General features: G+C 46.6%; 1 protein-coding gene across 1 annotated transcript in view; it reads left to right on the top strand.

The window, feature by feature from the left end:
- Nucleotides 1–361: 361 nt before the first annotated feature.
- The window catches only part of HAUS7 (HAUS augmin like complex subunit 7), a 104,085-nt gene continuing 84,497 nt past the window's right edge, over nucleotides 362–19,949 (top strand). Inside the window, exons 1-3 of the mRNA XM_086940199.1 lie at nucleotides 362–491; nucleotides 10,798–10,913; nucleotides 12,547–12,614. Coding sequence (XP_086796325.1) covers nucleotides 411–491; nucleotides 10,798–10,913; nucleotides 12,547–12,614 — 265 coding nt within the window. The 5' untranslated portion in view covers nucleotides 362–410. The remainder of the gene's footprint in view (nucleotides 492–10,797; nucleotides 10,914–12,546; nucleotides 12,615–19,949) is intronic.

Here is a 19,949-nt window from a genome sequence, read left to right as displayed (position 1 = left end):
CTGGTCTGTTGGCTTCTATGAAGAAGTTTTAAATAATAAAAATATTATAACACGGGGTTGAAATGTTGTATTTTTGTGCATGCACATTCCCAGAGGTTGCTGATCTGATGGTAAAACAATCAAAATACCTGGGATTAGGAAGACAAGTGTACTCTAGTAGATAAATAAAAGCGGTTCCAAAGAGACGCCGACCCAGCGCGCCAATGGGATCGACCCATGGAATTGATTGACAAGTGCAAGCAGCCAATGAGCGCGGCTCCCATCGAGAGGGGCGGGTCCTACGGCATAAACCGTGGGCAGAGATGGCGGCCGCTGGGCGTGTCCGTGCCGGGAGAGGCGTGGCCTCTGCTAATAGCCGCCGCTCGACCAATTACCGCGGGCGGCGAGGTTTGAGCGGACGGTGGCGGGAGATGGCGGACACTGGCAGCTTCGAGGCGGCGGCGGCCGGCCCCGAGGCGGCCCTGGCGAGTAGCGTGTTCCACAGGCTTAAGGTAGAGCGGGCCTAGCCGGAGGCGTCCGTTAGGAGGAACGGGAGTGGGCGTACCAACGGGAAAGAGTTGGCATAGAGAAAGGACTACCGGGTAGACATGGAGGAAGGACTAGACTAAAGCCTGCTCGAGGGTGACGCTACTGGAAAGAATGAGGGTGTAGACATAAAGAGAGGACTGACGTTACAGGCAAGAATGCAGGTGTACACAAGGAGAGGACTGACGTCATGCAGGTGTAGACACAAAGAGAGGACTGACGTCATGTACAGATGAGACTGGGGTTACAATGGAGTGCTGAAAGTCAGCAGAGCTGCCTTGACTTAAACTGGGGTTGGTTGTGCATAGGAGTGGCTGGCATACATTTTATAATTTAATACAGTGCTTCACTATGGGAAAGATTACACTTTCAACTATTGCCAATTATGAACTCTTTCTATACACTAATTGTGTACATTTTACCTGCTATTGATGGAAAGCTTCCTGATTCACTGTTGTGTTAAGTGTGTAGACCAGTGGTTCCCAAACTTTTTCAACCCGTGGCTCCCTTGACCTAATTGGCAGCTGGCCGTGGCTCCCAACCATTTTTTCCCGGGGGGCGGAAGGGGGGGGGGGGGGGGTGTAAGCAAGACCTCGGGAATACTTCCTGTTGGCTTCCTTAAATTTATTGGGATGCAATGAAGGTATTAGGGATAACAAGCAATTGCAATGGAATAGGTCTCGCATTTGCAAAAGTTTGAGCTATTGGTATTGTAAATGACATTGAGGAAAGGAAAGAGGATAGTCCCACTCACTTGAGTGTGTGCTGTCTCTTTCTAGTAGTCCTGCTTAGATAGCCAGGCCCATTTTCTGAAATGATGAGAGACCTGTCCTACAAAGGTGGAAGCACTTCTCCTGGGTCCAGCTCTTGTAATGTTATGTTGTTATGAAACGTTGTAAATTCTGTATATAGTTCACATTCGCCAATTACCTGGGCTGTCTCTGCTTTGGTATTGAATTTGTCTGCAGCTGTAGGTTGTTCTGTGGGGCACGCCTCAGTGGAGGGTTGCATGGGGGCTTGCCCTAGCTCCATGAGTAAGTGTGGTGTGGAATACGTAAAGGGCTTACCCTTCAAATGGAGTCTGTGTGGAGTGGGGTCTTGCGATCTGCCATCCAAACCTGGGTGGCAATTCGACTGGACATTGGTGTAATGGTGACCATACAAGCTTCTGACAACAGGCTCTTGCACGATCATCAGTGTCACTAGCATCCAGCCCCAGGGACAGTCACTTGGACTTTAAATATATTATTATTACACAATTCCATGGACCTCGTTTTATTTACATTATAAAAGATACTCCGGGGCAGCCATGCTGAGAGTAAATAATGACCTGCAGGCGTGCACAGTGATCTGCAGCAGACCTGCCCTTTGAGTCAGCCACTGGCAGTGCCTGGCCTCTTCCACAGCACTGGGTCCCCTATGCTGGATCCCGGATGGAAAGTATCTGGAGCAAACGGAGATGCTAAACGTATTTTTCCCAAACAGTCCTCCACCGAGTAAACCGGGTGGTGGATTAAAGTTCACTGAGTAGAAAGGTGCGTAATCAGGAGGAGCAATTAGAAAAGAACACCCTGCCAAGGTTGATAAAAAGGGGTCCTATACAGGATCCGATTCTGGTTAGAGGGGAGCAATATCAAATGAATATCAAGACCCAAGACAACAGATAGATAACAGTCAATTCATCTTTTTATAGAAAATATATATTTTTTTGTTATTTGTTGTGATGCAATCAGTCATTTTTAAGAAACAGTCAAAAGCTAGCAAATTCTAGAAATAATAAAAAACATCAATGAGATTCATCATTTCATGTGGGGAAAGGATTTTCTCCAAAGAATTGGGTGTTCCACTATCTCCAGGGTATTTCAGGGGGATCAACAGACACTCACATCTTACGGGGGTCATTCATACTCACACATGTTCAACCACTTCACACGGGTAAATCTCGTTTCGCCTGCAACAAAAAGATTGGACTTATGGTTGCATGGACGGGGGTGCAACTTAGGGAGGGCAAATTAGATGGAATAGTGTTGCCATTCTTGATGGTAGCGCCAACGCGCGTTTCGGTGTGAGGCACCTTCGTCAGGGCTGGCAGAGATGATGGGGGAGGGGAACACACAGGCTGTCGCTAGCATGGGACCAAGGAGTCAAGCAAGCCCGGCTGAAGATGGCTGTAATGCCAGAAACCGGTCCTGGGAAGCTTGATTCCGGTCCAGGAAAGACATGGCTTGGCAGTTTGGGCTGGACTGTTCCCATGAGGCACAGGGTCAGACTGATTTGCATATGGCCATGTCTGAACTGGGGTGGTGGAGTGAGCTAAAGAACGGTGATGGATTAAACCCAGATCAGTTGACTGGGGGTGAGTGTTTGTATTGTCAACGCTCCGTCCATCATCACCTTTGGTTTTTCTTGGTACAGAGTAGCAACACTTCTTTAGTTCCAGTCAGATCACTGCCCTACAGCTTTAAATCTCGGAGTGTAGCCTGCTGGTTACAGTTTTGTTTTAATTTCAAGAAGTTAGCTCAGTGGATTAATGGGGTTGCTGTTTGGACTCCTGTGTACTCTGCAGGTCACGAGTTTCAATCTAGGTATTATAGGTGGTGTAATATGTGTTTAATGAAAACACCTGCCTGTATTTTGCAGGGCCACTCTGTTTGATGTTAATACCTTTGCTGGTTTGATTCAATTTTTATTTCTTACAAGGTTGAAAAACTGCTTACTATTAAGTAGAGTAGTAATCAACACCTATTATTATTTAGCAAAAATAATTCTGATTAAATCGTGTGCTGTGTAGGTTGTTATTATCAGTGTAATTACACACTTTGACCTGCATTCCATGCATAAATTAAAAGTACACATAAACCTAAATACCTTGCATACATGGAGCTTAATAAAGTAAATTCTGCTGACAGAAGGTGGCAAGCCAGCTTAGTGACTTGGATATGTTAAAGGTGACGGGGCACAGTCAAGACCTTTGGGGAGACTGTAAGCCAGGTCTGATATATACCAGAAAGAGTTAACATTTACTTGTTGAGCTTGACCAGAGAGGTAAGCGGTGCCCCGATCAAGGGCTTTATTGGGATGTCAAGAGCTTTACACCCTTGAAGTCTCTCAGGCCCTCCAGGGTCCGTGTTACAAATCGGGCACTGTGACCCGGTCTGTGCCCAGCCCTCCTTTAAATGGGTCCCACAACACTGCAGCAGAATACCAGGATGGATGCTGGAGCCCACTAGTCCAGCTTGATAACATCTCAGATTGACTCTCATAATTCTCTCTTATATTTCTCTTCATCTACACTCATAAGCTCTATCCTTTCTCTCTTTTCTAAAGTCTGACGTCTTCCCACCGGCCATGTGGTTGTACGTGGGGAATTAGTTTTTAATTTTTTTTGAAAAATAATAAAGAGATATAAGCCATAAATGGGTCCCACGGATGAATTGGGGGATAATGTGCCCTGTGTACACTGATTGTGCTTTTCCGCGTTCAGGTGCATAACCGACTACAGAAGCAAAAATATATATATTTTTTTAAATTTTGGTTTTTTATAACTTATACCTTTTCAGGTTGAGGCCTACCAGACAGCACAGCTGCATGGTTTGCTAACAACATCTTGGGGACATTCGGAAAGCTTTCCTGGGAATGTATTCTGCCTGTTGTTTACCACTGTCTTTGTGTTTTGTTACTCACAGTTGCTTGCTTTCTATTTGCTGGCTGTATTTTCTTTTATGCTGTCCAGCGCAGGTTTGTCCCTCCCGTTGCCCAACCCTGTATACTGTACTCTTAAACCAGTACTGTATTTCTGTAAACAGGCCTTTAAATCTTGTTCTTATCTTATCACATTTGCTGTGCATTCAAAGACTGTGGTCAAATGTCAGGCTCTGTCTTCCAGGGAGCTTGGTGTTTACTTTTCTCTCTCTGATTTCAATGTGAGAGGATTTATTTGACAATCAGGCTGGCTCCCGACGAGTGCTTGAGGAAGGCTGTGCATTGTCATTTTTTTCTAGCACACATTTAAATGTCTGTAAATGAATTGTGCAGATATTTCAGAATTGGAAAACCCCAATGAAGGAAGTTTTTTGGTTTGCATTATCTGTTATTTAAATGGAGCAATATTGTGGAATATTTGCTGCTTTTGAGGGTGATGACATTTAGCTATTTGCTTGCTAAACTAAAGTTAAACACAGCTTGAGATCCCTAGTTAGGCTTCATCAGCTAGAAGAAAGATTTTTGAGAAATCGCAAAGGTCGGCATAGGGATAAGCATTGGTAGTATAATGTACTGGTAATCGTAAGGCGCATATCCAGCTCAAAAAGATGGTATACATCAAATAGGGTTTTTATATATTTATATTGCATTATATGTTATAATTGCATCATATGTTTACAATTTTGGCTCAGGGAAGTAAAATGATTTGCTGTGGAAATAATCCCATTTACGTTCTTTCACTGCCTTATTCTGTATAAATTCTGATCAGCGTATCCGGAGTGAAAAGTACTTGAAATAGAAACCATGCAATTTATAAAGATAAAAACATTAAATTCAATGTCGTATTCAGATGCCATAAGATGTTTACTTTTCCTCCAGTATTTTAAAATGTTTTTGTTTTTTTTAAACAATATTTTACATACAAACACAGGCAAAGCCAACAGTTCACTTGTATTATAAGGGAGACCTATTGGCTTTACCAATGCTTGTTGAAGAATGAACATGGGGACTTCCAGGCAGTGAAAAATATCTGTAGCCAGATCTTAAAAAAAAAATGTAATAAAAATGCCAGGCCTATTTATTGGTTTTGCCGCTGCTGTTTTACGTAGATTGAGTGTAATGCCAATTTAGTTCTATTTGGATGTGTCCAATTTCAGATTCGTCACCGGTTTTGTATGGCGCTGTAGCGCAAGAGGTGACTGATGTTTCTTGGGTTCTCTTTTGGTCAGTGTGGAAAAAACCAAAACAATTGTCTTTTGAATTATGATAGACCATGAATAATTCAAGAAAGTTGTTGAATTGGCAGGAAATGACCTAGTGAATCGAACATCTGGTAATGCTGTAAGGTAAATCGCGACTCTTTCCCGCTTCTGATTAGCCAGCGGATTTGCTTTAAAGTATAAAAAGGAAGCACATCTCATTCCATAGTTTATGCATGTCGCTTTTTATTTTACGGAGCCCAGTTGCAATGTTGTTTCTTTTTTTAATCTGGTTTACAAATGCCGTTACAAATGGAGCGAGCGTTAACATTACCAGTAGGCGGGTAATACAAAAATAGCAGTATAGAGAATTGGAGAATTTAATTCACTTCGTTGTTGCTCGGGCATTTGATTGCGTGGTCAGTCCACCTATGAGGTAGTTCCGTTGTTGTTCGGGCATTTGATTGGGGAGGAGTCCACCTATGAGGTAGTTTTGTTGTTGTTGTTCGGGCAATTGATTGGGGAGGAGTCCACCTATGAGGTAGTTCCGTTGTTGTTTGGGCATTTGATTGGGGAGGAGTCCACCTATGAGGTAGTTCCGTTGTTGCTCAGGCATTTGATTGCGTGGTCAGTCCACCTTTGAGGTGGTTCCGTTGTTGTTCGGGCATTTGATTGGGGAGGAGTCCACCAATGAGGTAGTTCCGTTGTTGTTCGGGCATTTGATTGGGGAGGAGTCCACCTATGAGGTAGTTTTGTTGTTCGGACAATGGATTGGGGAGGAGTCCACCTTTGAGGTAGTTCCGTTGTAGTTCGGTCATTTGATTGGGAAGGAGTCCACCTATGAGGTAGTTTTGTTGTTGCTCAGGCATTTGATTCGGGAGCAGTCCTAGTTCTGTCGCTTTTTGGTCATTTAATTTGATTGGGGAGGAGTCCACCTATGAGGTAGTTCCGTTGTTGTTCGGGCATTTGATTGGGGAGGAGTCCACCTATGAGGTATTTTCGTTGTTGTTAGGGCATTTGATTGGGGAGGAGTCCACCTATGAGGTACTTTTGTTGTTGTTCGGGCATTTGATTGGGGAGGAGTCCACCTATGAGGTAGTTCCGTTGTTGTTTGGGCATTTGATTGGGGAGGAGTCCACCTATGAGGTAGTTCCGTTGTTGCTCAGGCATTTGATTGCGTGGTCAGTCGACCTTTGAGGTAGTTCCGTTGTTGTTCGGGCATTTGATTGGGGAGGAGTCCACCAATGAGGTAGTTCCGTTGTTGTTCGGGCATTTGATTGGGGAGGAGTCAACCTATGAGGTAGTTTTGTTGTTCGGACAATGGATTGGGGAGGAGTCCACCTATGAGGTAGTTCCGTTGTTGTTCGGGCATTTGATTGGGGAGGAGTCCACCTATGAGGTAGTTTTGTTGTTGTTGTTCGGGCAATTGATTGGGGAGGAGTCCACCTATGAGGTAGTTCCGTTGTTGTTTGGGCATTTGATTGGGGAGGAGTCCACCTATGAGGTAGTTTTGTTGTTCGGACAATTGATTGGGGAGGAGTCCACCTATGAGGTAGTTCCGTTGTTGTTCGGGCATTTGATTGGGGAGGAGTCCACCTTTGAGGTAGTTCCGTTTTAGTTCGGTCATTTGATTGGTGAGGAGTCCACCTTTGAGGTAGTTCCGTTGTAGTTCGGTCATTTGATTGGGGAGGAGTCCACCTATGAGGTAGTTTTGTTGTTGCTCAGGCATTTGATTCGGGAGCAGTCCTAGTTCTGTCGTTTTTTTGGTCATTTGATTTGATTGGGGAGGAGTCCACCTATGAGGTAGTTCCGTTGTTGTTCGGGCATTTGATTGGGGAGGAGTCCACCTATGAGGTAGTTCCGTTTTTGTTAGGGTATTTGATTGGGGAGGAGTCCACCTATGAGGTAGTTTCGTTGTTGTTGTTCGGGCAATTGATTGGGGAGGAGTCCGCCTATGAGGTAGTTCCGTTGTTGTTTCGGCATTTGATTGGGGAGGAGTCCACCTATGAGGTAGTTTTGTTGTTCGGACGATTGATTGGTGAGGAGTCCACCTATGAGGTAGTTCCGTTGTTGCTCAGGCATTTGATTGCGTGGTCAGTCCACCTTTGAGGTAGTTTTGTTGTTGTTCGGGCATTTGATTGGGGAGGAGTCCACCTATGAGGGAGTTTTGTTGTTGTTCGGGCAATTGATTGGGGAGGAGTCCGCCTATGAGGTAGTTCTGTTGTTGTTCGGGCATTTGATTGGGGAGGAGTCCACCTATGAGGTAGCTCCGTTGTTGCTCAGGCATTTGATTGCGTGGTCAGTCCACCTATGAGGTAGTTCCGTTGTTGTTCGGGCATTTGATTGGGGAGGAGTCCACCTATGAGGTAGGTTTGTTGTTGTTGTTCGGGCAATTGATTGGGGAGGAGTCCGCCTATGAGGTAGTTCCGTTGTTGTTTCGGCATTTGATTGGGGAGGAGTCCACCTATGAGGTAGTTTTGTTGTTCGGACAATTGATTGGGGAGGAGTCCACCTATGAGGTAGGTTTGTTGTTGTTGTTCGGGCAATTGATTGGGGAGGAGTCCGCCTATGAGGTAGTTCCGTTGTTGTTTCGGCATTTGATTGGGGAGGAGTCCACCTTTGAGGTAGTTCCGTTGTAGTTCGGTCATTTGATTGGGAAGGAGTCCACCTATGAGGTAGTTTTGTTGTTGCTCAGGCATTTGATTCGGGAGCAGTCCTAGTTCTGTCGCTTTTTGGTCATTTAATTTGATTGGGGAGGAGTCCACCTATGAGGTAGTTCCGTTGTTGTTCGGGCATTTGATTGGGGAGGAGTCCACCTATGAGGTATTTTCGTTGTTGTTAGGGCATTTGATTGGGGAGGAGTCCACCTATGAGGTAGTTTTGTTGTTGTTCGGGCATTTGATTGGGGAGGAGTCCGCCTATGAGGTAGTACCGTTGTTGTTTGGGCATTTGATTGGGGAGGAGTCCACCTATGAGGTAGTTCCGTTGTTGCTCAGGCATTTGATTGCGTGGTCAGTCGACCTTTGAGGTAGTTCCGTTGTTGTTCGGGCATTTGATTGGGGAGGAGTCCACCAATGAGGTAGTTCCGTTGTTGTTCGGGCATTTGATTGGGGAGGAGTCAACCTATGAGGTAGTTTTGTTGTTCGGACAATGGATTGGGGAGGAGTCCACCTATGAGGTAGTTCCGTTGTTGTTCGGGCATTTGATTGGGGAGGAGTCCACCTATGAGGTAGTTTTGTTGTTGTTGTTCGGGCAATTGATTGGGGAGGAGTCCACCTATGAGGTAGTTCCGTTGTTGTTTGGGCATTTGATTGGGGAGGAGTCCACCTATGAGGTAGTTTTGTTGTTCGGACAATTGATTGGGGAGGAGTCCACCTATGAGGTAGTTCCGTTGTTGTTCGGGCATTTGATTGGGGAGGAGTCCACCTTTGAGGTAGTTCCGTTTTAGTTCGGTCATTTGATTGGTGAGGAGTCCACCTTTGAGGTAGTTCCGTTGTAGTTCGGTCATTTGATTGGGGAGGAGTCCACCTATGAGGTAGTTTTGTTGTTGCTCAGGCATTTGATTCGGGAGCAGTCCTAGTTCTGTCGTTTTTTTGGTCATTTGATTTGATTGGGGAGGAGTCCACCTATGAGGTAGTTCCGTTGTTGTTCGGGCATTTGATTGGGGAGGAGTCCACCTATGAGGTAGTTCCGTTTTTGTTAGGGTATTTGATTGGGGAGGAGTCCACCTATGAGGTAGTTTCGTTGTTGTTGTTCGGGCAATTGATTGGGGAGGAGTCCGCCTATGAGGTAGTTCCGTTGTTGTTTCGGCATTTGATTGGGGAGGAGTCCACCTATGAGGTAGTTTTGTTGTTCGGACGATTGATTGGGGAGGAGTCCACCTATGAGGTAGTTCCGTTGTTGCTCAGGCATTTGATTGCGTGGTCAGTCCACCTTTGAGGTAGTTTTGTTGTTGTTCGGGCATTTGATTGGGGAGGAGTCCACCTATGAGGGAGTTTTGTTGTTGTTCGGGCAATTGATTGGGGAGGAGTCCGCCTATGAGGTAGTTCTGTTGTTGTTCGGGCATTTGATTGGGGAGGAGTCCACCTATGAGGTAGTTCCGTTGTTGCTCAGGCATTTGATTGCGTGGTCAGTCCACCTATGAGGTAGTTCCGTTGTTGTTCGGGCATTTGATTGGGGAGGAGTCCACCTATGAGGTAGGTTTGTTGTTGTTGTTCGGGCAATTGATTGGGGAGGAGTCCGCCTATGAGGTAGTTCCGTTGTTGTTTCGGCATTTGATTGGGGAGGAGTCCACCTATGAGGTAGATTTGTTGTTCGGACAATTGATTGGGGAGGAGTCCACCTATGAGGTAGTTCCGTTGTTGCTCAGGCATTTGATTGCGTGGTCAGTCCACCTTTGAGGTAGTTCCGTTGTTGTTCGAGCATTTGATTGGGGAGGAGTCTACCTTTGAGGTAGTTCCGTTGTAGTTCGGTCATTTGATTGGTGAGGAGTCCACCTTTTGAGGTAGTTCCGTTGTAGTTCGGTCATTTGATTGGGGAGGAGTCCACCTATGAGGTAGCTTTGTTGTTGCTCAGGCATTTGATTCGGGAGCAGTCCTAGTTCTGTTGTTTTTCGCTCATTTGATTTGATTGGGGAGGAGTCCACCTATGAGGTACTTCTGTTATTGTTCGGGCATTTGATTGGGGAGGAGTCCACCTATGATAGAGTTCTGTTGTTACTCGGGCATTTGACTGGAAAGCAGTCCTCATATGAGAGAATTCCATTGCTGAACTAGGCATTCATTGGTTACACAGACCCCATGTCAAATATAATAGGAGGAATCTTTGCATGGTGTAATATTTATAAATACATTATGCACGTACGTCCACTGCTCAAACAAACTCAAATTTCTCTATACCAACCCACCACTCATCCTCTTTGGATTCCAGAGTAGTGTGCTACTTGCAAAAAAGTGCTTTGATGCGTTGTGAGGGATAATAAGAGCTATCTCAATATAACTGCAATATATAGCGTGTGCCCACGTGTCTTGCCAGAGTACTGAGGTGGTGCAGAGCTCATTTTCAACAAACTTGCCTTACCTTCCAAGTACCTTACCAGTACACTCATCTGCCCTACCAGACTGTAACCAGAGTATGATATCTAAATTTGCCACCAGATTATATTTGCCTGTGAGTGAAGAGCACCTCCCACCACCACCTCCATGGGAGCGCAGGGAGTCGATGTTGCATATGATTATTTTTTATAGGTGATCGATAGAGTGAGCTGAGGCATGCCTATGTGTGCTGTATCCTCTGGGTGTTTAAAATAGTGTGGGCAATGCAATTTTAAGTGTGAGGTTTCTTGACTTACAAGCTGCTCTTTATGTTGCAGGAGTTGGATTGTCCCCCAGTGGAGGGCCTGTTCCTAACCGAGCCGGAGACCATGCTGGAGCTGTTCTGCACCCCATCTGTGCACCGCCTCGACATCCTGGAGTGGATCTGCACACGGTAAGAGTCCAGGGTAGATCTGTGCATGTGGAATACGTGGGTCTCTTAGAAGAGTACAGACAGGGCAATGCAACAGACAGACAGGCGATCCAACAGGGAAATGTAAGCTAGGGGAGTCCTATTTAAGAGGACGGAATCCCATCTCCCACTGAGGTGGCATGCTTCATCATTTGGGATCTCCTCTTGGCTGCAACCTACTGCAGCCAAGGAGCTACGATTCCTAGCACGTGTTTAGGAGAAGTTTGCAGATGTTTTAGTATGATCCGGTGGCTAGATCTCCGAAGATCGCTGGAGCATGGAACAGTGTGGTGAAAGTGCGTAATGTAGTGTGTAAAGTGAGTGATTAAAATTGGAGAGAATACGTTTATTAGGTATCCCTTGGTGTCAAAAATTAAAAGCAGGGTATACGCGGTCAAATAAAATGTGTGCGAGCGCTGGTCAAAGCAATAAGAGGGTCTGCATGTTTGAGCCAATCTTGATCATGAATCGATCTTGGCCTTCCTCAGGACCTGATTGTTACTACTACTGCAAAATATAAGTGAGTAAAAACTAACACAAAAAATTGCCAATATAATTGGAACGATACAACCAACGTATACCTGTGTAATACTTTTGGTAGGCACTAGAGGGATATTTGGTAAACACCTGTATGCAATCGGGAGGACTACCCACCGCTCCTGGTAACAACTCAGGGCGTGAGGCTACCGTCGCTACCTCGGACCCGAATCCGGTTGTCACTGTAGTACAGTGCGGCTCTGCTATGGTAGTGCAGTGTGGCTCTGCTCTCGTAGCGGGCTGCGGTTCTGCTCTCGTAGCGGGCTGCGGCTCTGCTCTCGTAGCGGGGTGCGGCTCTGCTCTCGTAGCGGGGTGCGGCTCTGCTCTCGTAGCGGAGTGCGGCTCTGCTCTCGTACCGGGGTGCAGCCTTCTCTAGTAGCACAGTGCAGCTTTCTCTCGTAGAGCCAGTTTCTCTAGTAGTGCAGTGCGCCTCTCTCTCATAGCGCAGTGCGTCTCTCTCTCGTAGCGCAGTGCAGCTCTCTCAAAGCGCAGTGCAGCTCTCTCAAAGCGCAGTGCAGCTCTCTCGAAGCGCAGTGCAGCTCTGCTCTCGATCAGGGTCAAGTCTAGTAGAGCTGGCAAGTCCAAACTCTTACCACAGTGCAGTTCTGCTGTTGCTTCTCCAGTGCAAGTCCTCTCTAACTGTACAATATGAGTCTGTACTTGTAGCACAGTGCAGGATTGAATTTTTTACTTTGTGTAAGCCCAGTTTCGTTGTACAGTGAGTGTGTTCTCGTAGCAGAATGAGAGACCTCTCTTGTAGTACAGTGCAAGTTGTCTCTTTCTTGCAGCACACGTCTTTCCCCCTCCACAGTGTTCATGTATAGAGGCCCCTCTTTTCATACTACTGTTGTAAGCTTATTTTTTTCTCCTCTGAGAAACATGGGACCCTGTCTAGTAATTGTGTCTTCTCCCACCATTTCCTGCTCTTCCCCCTTCTGCTGCACGTCTTGTTTGCTCTTTATCTTTTCACATAGGTCGCTCTGCATTCTACTTGTGTGTTTCTCTCCTAACACTGCTCCTTCTCCTCTTCAGTTTGATGTACCGCCTTTCTCGTAACAATGCCTTTCCTTTGTTGCAGGATTTGCCCACCACTCCAGGATCAGTTTTCTTGTCTGAAGGAGTCCCAGGCCGATGTGAAAATTAAAGGTATACCTTCTCTCTCACTCCCTTCAAGAGACCTTGGTGACCTCAATGCGCAACATTTGAGGATTCATGCACTGGTCCTCGCAGCTCCCTCGCTCCGAATATAATAGCAGTGCAGTGGTTCATAGCATGTTCATACTATAAGTGTTAGTGATTGATGTTTTGTTGTGCCCTGCCGTGTTAATTAGTTCAATCTCCTGAAGATGCCGCAGCTTACACTAGCCCTGGACTCCCAGCAGATGCTCCAGGTTTGCAGGCCCCTACATTCCAGACGCGGGGGCTGCAGATAGGCTGCATGCTCCTGTTTAGAACGAAGCCTGCCCCAAGAGCAGAGGCAAACTATGGAAGCCAGGGAATGCAACCAGCAGCTCGCCTGTCTGATAGCTCAGGGGGCTATGCAAAAGCAAATGGCAAACACAAAAAGGTGTTGGAAAGAAAGCTTGCACATAGTATGAATCTCTGCCGACTGCTTTAGGTAGCCGTCAAAATCACATGTTTCACCCACTGTGCCACTCTAGACAGAGGCTCTGTTTCTTTAGGGAACAGCCCATAATGATCTGCCAGGCAAGGCCCCCTCCATAAGGTTAGGGGTGGGTGGAAAATTCCGTTCTGCTCGCAGAATTTGCGCAAATTCGGCATTTACGAGTTCCACGCAAAAATGTCAAAACTTCTGCGATCCGCGGCGGAACGGAAATTGTATTGCAACGATGGCGTCTTCTTGGATAAATATGCAGGGCAGGATTCTTTCTGGCACAGTGCTCCAGTCACAAAAATTAAACCTAAACGGGAAGCCCTTACGGATATAAATGAAGCAGGTGCCCGAGTTGCAGCTCAAATTCAGTAACTCATTAATCTGCCCCAAAAAATCGTGAGCTTTGTCGAGGCTGGGCAGGTGTGCTTTCTCCCCGTATCTACAGTCGAAAATTAGCTATGATGCTTGATAGAGTCCTTTGCATCCTTGCCTTTCACGAGCGCAATACCCGTGCAGTTCCTGTGACCAGGAGCTTTTTTCTCCTCATCTGCTGCTCTGATCGGTCTCTGACCTTTTATAAACACAAGAGGCATGTGAACTCGCATAGAAGCCCGCCCGTTTGGCCCCGCCCCACACACTATGAGTGTGCACAGTCTTCCTGCCCTTTACCCACTAGGATGGACAGCTCACTCAAGGGACCCTGGCGGCCTTCGGCACAATGGTAAAGTTACACACACATGGTCACTGGAGACAACTCTTCTGGCCCTACGCAGCTGTAGTGCAGGAAAAGCACTATACATTTACCCAACGAGGTAGCACTGATTAGCCAGTAGGAAGTACTCCAGTTGAGTACAGGTATCGCACAAAACGGTGGTGTCTTCTTGGATAAATATGGAGGGCAGGATTCATTCTGGCATGATGCTCCTGTCACAAAAATTAAACTTCAACAGGAAGCACTTACAGGTGCCCGAGCTGAAGCTCAAATTCAGTAACTCATTAATCAACCCAAAAAAATTGTGAGCTTTGTCGAGGCTGGGCACGTGTGCTTTCTCCCCATACCTACCGTCGAAAATTAGCTGCGATGCTTGATGGAGGCCTTTGCGTCCTTGACTTTCACAAGTGCAATCCCCATCCAGTTCCTGTGACCAGGAGCTTCTTTCTCCTCATCTGCTGCTCTGATCGGGCTCTGACCTTTTACAAACACAAGAGGCATGTGAACTCTCATAGAAGCCCGCCCGTTTGGCCCTGCCCCTCACACTAGCGGTGTGCACCGTCTTCCCGCCCTTTACACACTATGATGGACAGCTCACTCGAGGCACCCCGGGCCCTTCGGCGCGATGGCAAAGTTACACACACCTGAACACTGGAGAGACAACTCTTCTGGCCCTTTACGCAGCTGTAGTGTAGGAAAAGCACTATGAACTCGCAAAGAAGCCCCGCCCCCTAAAATCTCTGCAAACACTCGCAATTCCGAGATTTTTTGCCGTTTCGCTGAAGTTTGCGAAGGGCAATTTTGCAAATTCCTCCCACCTCTACATAAGGTAACACAAGCAACCCAAGACTAGTTTGGGTCTCGTCTCTGAGTTATAGCTTGGATACTTTATCTCAGGGAGAAAAGGACCCACATTTGGGCGTACACTTGGCCACTTAGAGTGTTCCATCAAACAAGCAAAATGTGGTGGAAAGAATGCTTGTCAATACTCTAAACTACTCAATCACTCTGGATGGTAGCACTCCAAATCATCGTGTTTTGCCCACTGTACCACTCTAGACAGAGGCCCACATTATGCAAATCAGTTCTGACCCTGCTCCTCATGGGAATTGTCCATCCTGAACTGCCAAGCGAGATCCCCTTCAGTAGTAGGGCCATATTGTGTTTTGAACGACCGAACAACGGGCAGTACAGCTCTATATTATTGATAATGACTTCTTGAACAAGTTACCCATGAACGATTGCCAAAGTGCTGTTATCCAGTTGCATTTGGAAAATTGTTGGTAGCAACTAGGGCAAGCAATTTTTTTGTTTTCCCTGACATAACTTAAATTTGCACGTGGGTATGCTTGACTCCAAAGGGTGATGTTCTCCTGACATACAGTCATTCCCCACCTGTGCTCACCATAAACAAGGAAGTTTTGTTAGGAAAGGCATCATTTTGTTTCTTGATTAATGTAACTATGCACACATCTGATAAGTGGTGTTGTTTGTGGCAATGGATGTTAAGAGTGGCTCCTGTGCCTCTCACCAGAGCTACAGAATATCCTGACTGAGCAGGGTGTGTGTCTCTGTGTGTCCCAGTTCCTTGTGGGACTTGATGTTGCCTTCTTCTTCTCCGCCTACTATTAGACCTTCCGCCTCTTTATCTAATCGAGTCTACAGAGACCCTTCAGTTTCGAGCGAGCTTCTATTGTAATCAGTTTTGAGAGATCACACCTTGAACGCTCTGGTTTATAATAATCATCCTCAAGGTTATAAATTATCCCAAGCAGACCTGTATGTAGTAAATCGCTCATGAGAGGTAATTTCTACAACCGCAAATATTAAAGGATTTTAAAAGGTGTTGAATATTAAGAGCAATCCTAAAATAGTAGATACATTTCAGACTGGAGTTCTGAAAATGTTCTATTTAATTTCATTTCAGCACTTATAGAGCGCACTGTCACCTTCCGGGAATCCTGGGTCTATCTAGTGAGACATGAAGTTGTTGCACGATGGAGATCAAGAATGTGACCCCTTGTTAGTTCCTCTTTTCCAAAGTCCTTCTGTGAACTGGAGCAGAGAAGACTGGCTGGTGTGATTCATCGTGTTGCACCACCATAGGCAGGGCTTCTTAATTAGTCAGGTGTTTTCTTCCTTAATCATGGAGGTGCAGCGCCTTCTGAAACTGAAATGAAGTGGGCGAATAAGAACAGCAGCGCAGACCCCTCACTGTCTTGCATTTCGTTCTCCTTCGATCATTGACAACCCAGGTCCAGGTTATTTCATGCCCACAGCTTTAAAGATCCTCAGAGTAAATGACTATTATTACATTCCTGTACGCTGAAGGGGTGTGCAGTTCTAAAAGCGTACACAGCACCACAATGCGAAGCAGCAACCATATGTCAATATCCACCCAAGAGTAGTTTCTGTTTCTTAAATATTGGGAAGAACAAAACCACTGGCTCAAGAGAATTTGCACCAAAGTTTGTTGTTCTTGTTGTATGCTTTGGTACAGCGGAAGGTGGAGGCCACACATGTCTTTCCCACACATGCTTTTCCCACACATGTCTTTCCCACACATGCTTTTCCCACACATGCTTTTCCCACACATGCTTTTCCCACACATGCTTTTCCCACACATGCTTTTCCCACACATGCTTTTCCCACACATGCTTTTCCCTCACATGCCTTTCCCACGCAGATCTTTACATCGCATGCCTTTCCCACGCAGATCTTTACATCGCATGCCTTTCCCACACAGGTCTTTACATCGCATGCATTTACCACACAGATCTTTACATCGCATGCCTTTACCACGCATTCCTTTACCCTACAGGCATCACAGTACTTTGGCATTTACAATACATTTCAATACCACGCAGGCCTTTACCCTGCAGGCATTACAATGCTTTGTCGTTTACAACCCGTTTTTAATACCACACAAGGCTTTACCACGAATGCTATTGGTATTGTCAGAAATTAATTTCATTTTATTGGGGATTATATATATATTTTGAAGGTTCACCTTCCCAACCCCCCCTTTTAAAAAATGTTTTGTTTTCCTTTTTAACCCCTCAAACCTCAATTTTGTTTTCAAACCCCTAACTTGACTTGATCCCTTCCCTCACTGAATGCTTCAAAACACTTATCTTCTGTTATCTCAAACTACCCCTGAACTCTTAAAAAAAAAAAAACATTGCCTCTTCCTACCCCATAACCCTAAAAATCTCCTAAGTGTATATACCCATAACCCCTAAAAAAACTCTTACCTCCCTTTACCTATACCCACTGCTGAACCTTAATAACCCCTTGCCCGCCTATGAACCCTAGAAAATCCTTACCTCCCTTTACCACTCCCCTCCCTTACCACCCTCAACTCTTACCCATCCTGTAACCCTTTTTTGTTTTTAACTGAAATAATAAATATGACGTATAAAAAAAAAAAAAATCCAACCTGCATGGTAAAGTACCACGTGGTAAAGTATTATTAAAAGGGCTTGCATGGCACTTACCTGCGCTGTGCTTGCCTGCGTGGCAACCTCATGTGGCGTGAAGACTGCATACTTAAGCTTTCACCTGTGACTATATATATATATAATGTGACCAAGAGCCTGTGTGCTCGAAACGCGTCTTCTTTGTGCCCAAATAAAGAATACCTTGGAACTTACCCGGCTGGTGCGGCTTGTCATTCCTTCACGGTGCTGTGCAGGAAGTTCGAGAGAAATATATATATATAAAAAAAAAAAAAAGGAGAAGTTGTTGGAATATATATATATATATATATATATATATATATATATATATATATATATATATATATATATATATATATATATACTTTTTTTTTTTTTTTTTTTACTTTCCAGTGTCAGCATTCTGTTCCGTTCATACCCGAACCACCTCACTTCCATTGCTGCATGCCTCTTCGACACAGGCCCCTTCCAAATTCGTTGCGTGCCTGTCCATCCCATCCCATCGCTTATGACACTGCATGCCCCTTCCCACCCCGTCGCTAGTTGCCTCCCTCCTATCTCCATCCTTGCTAGTTTTTCATAGCACAAAGTCCATTGGAAGGACTTGGAGTGCTTTGTATGAGTGCCAGTTACATTACAGAAAGAAGGATATATTCATTTTACAGGCTCTGGGAGATTAAGCGATTTGCCCAGAATCACAGGATGTTGCGCCAATGCCGAGACTCAGGCCTGATTCCCCAGCTCCAAAGTCATCAGCTCAGCTCAGCTCAGTGTCTGGCTAGCTACACTTTGACACTCTGGTAAACGCTATGAGCATTTGTTCATTGATATAAACTGCATATTAAGTATTGGGAAAAAACAATTTTAACTTGTTGTGTGTGCATAGCTTAAGGTAAGAAAATACCATGCTATAATGTGATCGTATTGCTTTGTTTTTTTCTTTAAGCTCACATTGCTGTGCAGCATTTAAGAAAAAAAAGAAAACCATGACTAAGCCAATAGATCTTGCATGGGCAAAACCTATTGGCTTTGCCAATGCTTGATAGTAATGGAGTCCCCATCTCATGCTTAGCTTAGCAGAGATAGTGATGGTGATCTGTGTCAAATCATGAGCTAGACAAGGGATCGCTCTTGACCGTAAGCAATGGCTTCTGGATAACAGAGCCAAGCACGCCTCACTCCTAAGGGATAACGTTAATTAGTGTCCAGGGGCAGTGGAGGAACCTACAGTCCTCTTACCTTAAGCAGTGTGGATAGTGATGGGATTATCCTTGTCTGCAAAGAGATTGGTGGATCTTACCGGTCATAGCTGGGAGTTTATTGTCCAGGTCCAAAATACATGAAAGATTTTGATGAACATTTAAAGTCTGCTCGATCGGGGCGTGGCCAAGATGGGGATCTAGACGGTCACATAGCCCTGAGGCTCATCGTTCCCGGACCCTGTCACCGTCCGAAATCCCCAGCAAATCCCCCAGACACGCGCCCCTGCTGGGGACAAGCCTCAAGGCAAGATAGCAAAGCAGCGGAGGGTGCCAGCAGCTGCTGCATTAACTGAGCGGGAACCGCAGGCGATTTGACCGCCGCGGCGAAAATGGCGCCCAGACCCGAGTCCCGACATAACGTCTGAACGGGCGGGTCGGGTGTGGCGCCAAGGCAGCGGTAAGGGCGTGGAGGATCGCAGAGGCACCCAGAGCTACGGTATGTGACCCCCCCCCCCAGCAGCGACTCGAAGCGTGGCCCAGCGGGGAGTAGCGGGGCGGCGCAACAGAGGCCTCTGCCGGGATAGCAGCCAAATCGAGCACGCGGCCTCAGGGCCTACATTGCACGAATTCAGAGCTGCGGAGCGGCAGCGATGGGGACCCCTGCTGGGACAGCGCCCGGGGAGCAGCACCCAGCCCCGGTGATTCCAAGGCAGTGGCGACTCTCAGCCCCAATACTCGAGGCCTCACCAGCAGGAGGGCGCGCTGAAGAGGGGGAGAGCCCCCATCATTGCTGAAAGCAGACTTCGCGTGCACAGGTGGCGTGAGCGCGCAGTGCGCAGGCCTACCTAGGCCTTCTTCGATACAACCAGGGAGTCCACGCTCGGCGGTACAGGCCCCAAGTGGACACGACATCAGGAGGGTGCGCGAATACATATGCCTAGAAGGGATGTGGCAGGGCCGCCATGAGAAGGGATTGAGGCAACACACGGGCAGGCACTAGTGTGACCAGGGGCAACCCGTTGGACTGTGGGCGGCCCCTTCTCCCTTCTCGGAGACGGCGGGACAGGAAGTGTGGAGAGACAGCTGCCCCCGCGCTCACCGGGGTCGAGAGATGAGTCAACGGAGGGGGGCCGAGTGCCTTGACCTACACTGGAGCGGCTGTGGGCAGAGAGTTCCGTGGGGCGACTTGCAGACCGACTGAGTCACAAAATCAGCCTATGAGGACCCTTGTACCGAACGTGCGGCGAGGGGGACCTCCTTGAGTACAACTTTCTTCCAGTTAGAGCTTAGCCAGGCGCCCAGTCTCAAACCACTGGCAGAGCTACGAGGGAGGCTGTTAAACCCTTTCACCACGGACTACCACAGCAAGGCCACAACACCACTGACACTAGCAACCTCTGGCGCAGCCCATGCGCTCCAGGAGCACGACAGGTGCTGTGACCGTCCACTCCAAGGGGGGCGACTCTTCGATGGCATCGGTCCGGAAGAAGGGAG

This window comes from Lissotriton vulgaris, chromosome 10, assembly GCF_964263255.1.
Source record: "Lissotriton vulgaris chromosome 10, aLisVul1.2, whole genome shotgun sequence".
Classification (NCBI taxonomy): Eukaryota; Metazoa; Chordata; class Amphibia; order Caudata; family Salamandridae; genus Lissotriton; species Lissotriton vulgaris.
The sequence above is the reverse complement of the archived record's forward strand: the minus strand, read 5'-3'. Positions and strand labels throughout refer to the sequence as shown.